The sequence below is a fragment of the Primulina tabacum genome, chromosome 14 (genome assembly GCF_025594145.1).
Source record: "Primulina tabacum isolate GXHZ01 chromosome 14, ASM2559414v2, whole genome shotgun sequence".
In the NCBI taxonomy this organism is placed as follows: Eukaryota; Viridiplantae; Streptophyta; class Magnoliopsida; order Lamiales; family Gesneriaceae; genus Primulina; species Primulina tabacum.
The window spans coordinates 28,782,750-28,789,477 of NC_134563.1; the positions used below are offsets into that span (position 1 = coordinate 28,782,750).

The 6,728-nt window shown below is 30.8% G+C and overlaps 1 protein-coding gene across 1 annotated transcript; it reads left to right on the forward strand.

The window, feature by feature from the left end:
- Nucleotides 1-1,394: 1,394 nt before the first annotated feature.
- On the forward strand, nt 1,395-3,106 carry LOC142524669 (RNA-binding protein involved in heterochromatin assembly dri1-like). Its single transcript, XM_075628724.1, has 4 exons — nt 1,395-1,579; nt 2,097-2,478; nt 2,703-2,820; nt 2,899-3,106. The coding sequence occupies exons 2-3, from the start codon at nt 2,102-2,104 to the stop codon at nt 2,791-2,793; spliced, it is 468 nt and encodes a 155-aa protein (XP_075484839.1). The 5' UTR covers nt 1,395-1,579; nt 2,097-2,101; the 3' UTR covers nt 2,794-2,820; nt 2,899-3,106.
- The last annotated feature ends 3,622 nt before the right edge of the window (nt 3,107-6,728 follow it).

The window sequence follows — 6,728 nt, forward strand, 5'->3', positions numbered from 1 at the left end:
CCGTACGGCCCAACCCGGATCCGCACGGGTCGACCTTATGTATTTTTTAAACCCAAATTTTCAATTTCCTCAAAAATATTTTTGTCGAACAAAACTGGACGGAAAAGCGAAATCTTATATCAAATCTTTAAGAAATTTCAACCAACATTTTTTTCAGATCTGAAACCATATCAAATTATTTTCCAGATCGAAACCATATCAAAAAGTTTTAAACAAAATTTTTTTTCCAGATCTAGATCCAAATAATATCCAAAACTTTAAACAAATCTTAATAATTCAAGCATGAGTGGCTCTGATACCACTTGTTGGGGAAAACCCATAAACTGCAGAATCCATCATGTTAAATCATTAAGAATTTGACTGAAAACTTAAACGGAAGCGTACCTAAAGTCATAATTCTGAATTTTTCAGAACATGTCTTGATCTTTCAGATCTACGCGCTCTTTTCTTGAGAGAATCACTTAGTTTTCTCTTCTAAGAAAACTAAATGATTCTCTTAATGATGAAGAGAATAGGAAACGTAATAGAGCGTGATCTGGGGATCATGACCCCTATATAGATAATGTGTATCATTATCTTGTTATATTTTTGTTTTAGCTCATCATAAAAATAGAAATTATACTTATATATCTACACATTAAAGGCACAAAACCTATTAGATATATTAAAGGCCAATAACCCGAAATTGTAATTGATCACTTTATTTTGAACTTAACTTAACAGACAATCCATAATATATATATAATTATTCACATATAAATTATATAAATAAAATTGATCTAACGTATCTATCACCCAAGTACAATTTTTAAAAGAAAATTGATAACAAGTGGGCTCACTTTGAATGATTTAAAAATTAATGGAATATTCAATTTGTCTGGCAAAAATAGAAATATTTGTTCTTACTTATCCAATCATGATTCAATCCTGTGGGCTTTGAATTTTTGCCAACTCGGAATTTAATGTATATGTTTATAGCGTGATTTATCTGGTTGACTTAATATCCAGACTACTGTGTTCAGTCTAAATATTTACTCAATACACATTTACAAATAGCAGTTTGTGGATTTCCAGTTACCAAAATAATAATAATAATAATAATAATAATAATAATAATAATAATAAAAATAAAAGGGCTCTCTTCTCTTTGAATGCAATTTCCACAGTGTTCAAGCAATTCCCAACTCCAAAAAAATCCCTTAAAAGCAACTATGGCTGCAACAACTTTATTAAATCTCACATTAATATTTCCTCTTTTTATAGAAAAAAAATTAATTGGATGTTTCTTTTTTGTATACAATCTTAATTACAATCCCACTGTCTTTTTTTTTAATCTTTAATTTAGTATTTTTATGTGATTCCCCTCTGTTCAACAAGAGAGGCGAGTCAGGACAGGAGAATATATTTGCTTAGGAAAAAGAACCCACCTACCTCCCTCGTTTCTCTCCATTTTCGAGGCAGCTTTATTAATATATAAACAACGTCACTCCACACCAACATTTCTTACCACAACTTATATTGAGCTTGTCTTCCGATCCCAGCCTCGTGTTGCCAGTTTTTTTGCGTTTCATTTCGTAGGGTAAGTGTATATATTATTCACACACACACACACACACACATATATATATATATATGTGTGAATATATTATGAGCATCCATGCATGGGAAGCTAGCCAGCCATAAAAACTTCGGCCATGCAGTTTTGATATTGCCAAAGAAAGCATAATTGTGAGAGAGCATCGTGTTGATTGGTCACATGCAACTTGAATTTTTTTAAAAAATAAAATAAAATGATTGCTCCAATTTTATCAAATTTAAATTTCACGTTTGAGATAGAAAGGTGCTTCACTTCTTGTTCAATGAATTGCAATTTAGTTTAACTCGAACAATTAGATGAAAATAAAATAATTATTTATTCTTATATATGTTTTTACAAATATACTTATAGTTTGACGCTTGGAATTTTATGCATGTTAATTCAATTTTGATTACTATAAAAAATTCTCGACTCTAAAATGTGATTTTTGTTTTAGTAGAATATAATGCAATTATGGAATGAAAGGGATTTTGTTTTTGAACCACGTGATTGATTCTAGGAATAATGAACCGGCCCGGAGATTGGAACTGCAGATCATGCCACCATCTCAACTTCCAAAGGAGGGACTCCTGCCAGCGCTGCGGAGACCCGAGGCCGGGAGAAAGAGGTGATTATGGCGGCTTTGGTGGGAGAGGCGGGCAGTCATACGGGTTCACGGGACCCGACGTGAGGCCCGGCGACTGGTACTGCTCCGTTGGCAACTGCGGAGCTCACAACTTCGCCAGCCGCTCCAGCTGCTTCAAGTGTGGCGCGGTCAAGGATGAAGCCTCCGGAGGCGGCTTCGCTTTTGATGGAGACTATCCACGGCGTGGCTTCGGCTTTGGCGGCGGCGGAGGCGGCAGCCGGTCTGGTTGGAAATCTGGCGATTGGATGTGCACCAGGTACACTTTTTTTTGTTTACTTGATTAAACCTGCGTGTACCAAAAAAATAACAAACAAACAAATTCGAAGTATAATTATCTTATACCAAAGTTTTACTTTAATCTTTAAAAATTAATTTTAAAATTCATTAGAAAAACAGTTATTGAAAAATCATAGAGTGAAATGTTGCTAAATAATAATTATTTATATAATTGGGAATATATATATATATATATATATATAGGTTGGGTTGCAACGAGCACAACTTTGCGAATAGGATGGAATGCTTCAAGTGCAATGCTCCGAAGGAAGCCAGTAGCAAATCTTCGTTCTAAATGCATGCAAGATTCTCTATTTTTTGGGTAAATTAATTAGTTAATTATTAAATTAAATTTTTTTATTTCATTTCTATTTTTCTATATATTGGATACAATTTTCAGGTCCACATATTAAAGTTGAAAAGAGAGAATCGAAAACAAAAGAAGCGCATGCACGTTTTCGGCCTCCACGACAAGCGATTTTCAATTTTCTTTAGAATTTATATTTTTGTCATGTTCATTTTAGGGATCATTAATCAGTTTAAAATATGTTACCTAGGTTTTAATCTTAATTCCATTTGTGAGCTTAAGAATGTTAGATAGCCTTGTATTTCTTGTTTTTGTTTTCATTTATATTAATGTGTGCTAATTTATTTTTATTTTATTTTATGAGTATTAAGATAAAACGTTTGCAAAAATATAAATCATTTATATATATATATATATATATATATATATATATTTATATTTATATATATATATATATATATAGTGATAAAAAAAAGTAAAGCAATTATCGACGTATTTCACACCTACTCTTAACGCAAACAAATCACTACAAAAAAATTGCAACCAGCGACAGTTTTGAATTTCGTTGCTACAACATAAATCATTAAAAAATAAGCAATGGTTTTAAATTGTCGATAATTTTGCGACGGTTTTGGAAAGAACACGGTCATCAAACCGATTTATGTTTGCTTAATGTCTGGTTGATTTGTGATTTATCCTTAGGAGATGAATCGATTATATTTTAAACCGATTTATGTTAGCCATATGTTTTTCATAGCTTCTCTTTATTACTTATTTGAATTATTATTATTATTTTAAAAATTAATTCATCCAATAATTTTCAATTTCGAACATAAAACTTACATTAACAAGTCGTGACCGCTTATCAATGAATGATCTTTCTGTGTGTCTATGTGCGTGCATATAGAGCTCCCATGATGTAGGATCTTGCCCACGCCTGCTGACACTATATTGAATATTGAATAGCAATAACAATAACAATAACGATAACGATAACAATAACGATAATAATATTACTTACCATTGTAAGTTTGATTGTAACAATTACATACGATAAAAACATTGCTAATAAATAAGTTAGCTACCATAGTAGCTATAATAGTACACATACTATCGATATTTGTAGGACCAAATGCTTGCCGTTTTACCAAAAGTTATAGACGATGGTAATAGTGCAACTTAAAAGTTTTATATCATACAACAACTCAAGCACCACGTTTCTATTGTTATACCCAACAGAGATAATTATTGCACTCAACAATTTTTTTCTCAATAATTTCACTCCTTGCAATCAATGAGAATTGAACACGTTACCTTAACTCTGATACCAATTATTAGGAGCGAACGCTTGCCACTTTACCAAAAGTTAATGAAACTCAAATCTTGTAAATCGTACAGTAGCTCAAGCACCACGTTTCGATTGCTCTACCTAAAAGAGAAATTAACAATATTTCTCTCAATAATTGCAATCTTTGTAATAAATGAGAATCGAACCCCGTGACATTAGCTCTGATATCGATTGTAGGACCAAGCGTTTGTCGCTTTACCAAAAGTTATAGGTGGTAGTAATAGTGCAACTTAAATATTTTAACTGTACAACATCTCAAGTATCACGTTTCAAATTTTTATACCCAACAAAGACAATTATTGCATTTAATGATAATAATTTATAATAAAATATCTAAGTAAATGAAACACGATAATATTAATGTTATATATTTATATTTAAAAATAAGTTTTTATAAAAAATTGTTCAAAATATTATAATACTTAATATTAATATATACAATACTTAAAATTTAAATTAATAAAAATATTTATATAAATAATTATACATAGTTTGCTACATAGTAAATGTATTTATATAATTATTATCAATTAACATACATAAATAAATATACTATAGCATATGCATCTGTTTATATATATTAGTTACATATAACATAAAATAAACTATAGTACAAAAAATTAAATAATATGACATACAACAATTTCATATCAAAATCTATTGGTTAAAAATAAGACTGTGTATATATAAGACATGCAATTTATGCACTACATGTGTGCATCTAATATATAATTACAAATATATAATGTGCGCACAATTCTATACAAAATCTACCTATAACAGTAAATTATATTTCTATATAAAAAAAAAAAACACACACACACACACATGGAAATATATGAGGAAAAAAACTTGGTTTAAATGTGAACTTATTAACTTGAAGTCGTGAACCAGATCTGCATCATTAAACAAAAACAAAAATTAAAATAATTAAAATGCATGAAATTCGACAAAAAAGACAAAAACTCATCTATACCAGATGAGAAAGATGAAAATCAATGAAAAAATTAAAGAGGATATATAGGCCACTAGGGATGATTTTTAAAAAAACCATCACAAACGAAAGTCAGTTTTCAAATTTCAAAATATCGAAGAAATTTATGTTTGAAATAGAGACAAAATTTATACATAAATCTTCACTATGTATTTAAGTGCGACGATTTTATAAATTTTATCGCTAATTGTGGCAATAGAAATGTTCGGATGACGATGGTATTATCTCTAAATTAGCGACGATTTACATTAATATGTTGCTAATAAGATAACCGTAGACAAATTACGTCGCTAAAACAAATTTTTTTTTTTTTTTGAATGTTGATACACCTGATTTATATGGAAATCAACAATCACACATTGCATGTTCACTAGTACTAAGCATTTTGAAGGTAATATTAGTCAATACTCCATTCCTAGCATGATAAGAAGCTCTTTCGATCTAATATAATTTCTAAATTTGAGATAATATAAAAACAAATGATTACAAATATCCAAGTTAACATTGGATTCCCGAGCTTTTGAGTTCTTTTCATTGACCTCTTTAATGGGGCATGCTTAGGCAAAAGGATAAGTGGTCAAAAAGTAAACGCAAATTGATTCATGTCTATTACTACACTCCATTATCTAGCTTTTATGGAGATTCTTGTCTCGCTTTAAGATGGCTTTACATTCCCTCATGTGGTTTCTTGATACAAGTCAATTGAGGCCTAGGGAATAATTAAAAATAAATATCATCTCACTTGGACGGTACAACATATTGATACATTAAATATGATTTATTCAATGAGTGGAATATATAGATAGATAGATAGATAGATAGACTATGTGCCCAAGTAGTGTTGCTTGAGATTTATTGAATCTTATGTAAAAAAAAAAACAATCTTTATTTTAATAATATTTTACGATTTCATCCAATTATGACATTTAATTTATTTGTATACTCGTGCAAGCTGCATAGATAAAGTCCTTGAATATATTATAGGCACCATGAGGTCTGCCTCGCAACATAACACCATGAAACTCATTAGGAAGTGCACCGTAAATTCTAAACATGTTCCTAATCGAATCGACCGCCTAAAATAATGATAAATGCCGTTTGAGCTTGAGACTAGCATCTATGATGTAAAAGTCATGTTTAATTAGTAAGGAAATGGATATGTCCATTCATACATATGAGTGATCAGATGATGATGCGCTGAACAACCCTCCCTCAGGCTGTCCAATTGGTTATCACTTATCGAGTGGAATAGTCTGCGGTTCTGATTGTACACTATTAGTCCTTAGATCCTGGACAACGTAGAAGCTCTATATACTAGCATGCACTTTGATCCGTTTGCCGACTCTATTAAGGGTCATCATGTAACGAGGTTGAGTGTAGTTTCGAAATACGTAGAGCAAATAGATTGTAGTCGGAGATTCACCAATTTCCTATGGGTTAGGATATCATATGTGATCTGATGAGTTAATAATGCAATGAGTCTCTAGCCAAAACAAAACATGTGCTTAAGGGAAAGGTGTATTTTCTAGTTGCACATACCATGAAACTATTGTTACTCAAATTTACATCACATCTTTATTG

Excerpts from the sequence above, each read along its gene's own strand:
- LOC142524669 (XM_075628724.1), top strand. The coding sequence starts at position 2,102 with ATGAACCGGCCCGGAGATTGGAACTGCAGATCATGCCACCATCTCAAC. Across the intron at positions 2,479-2,702 it reads GGCGATTGGATGTGCACCAG|GTTGGGTTGCAACGAGCACA; the intron begins GTACACTTTTTT and ends ATATATATATAG.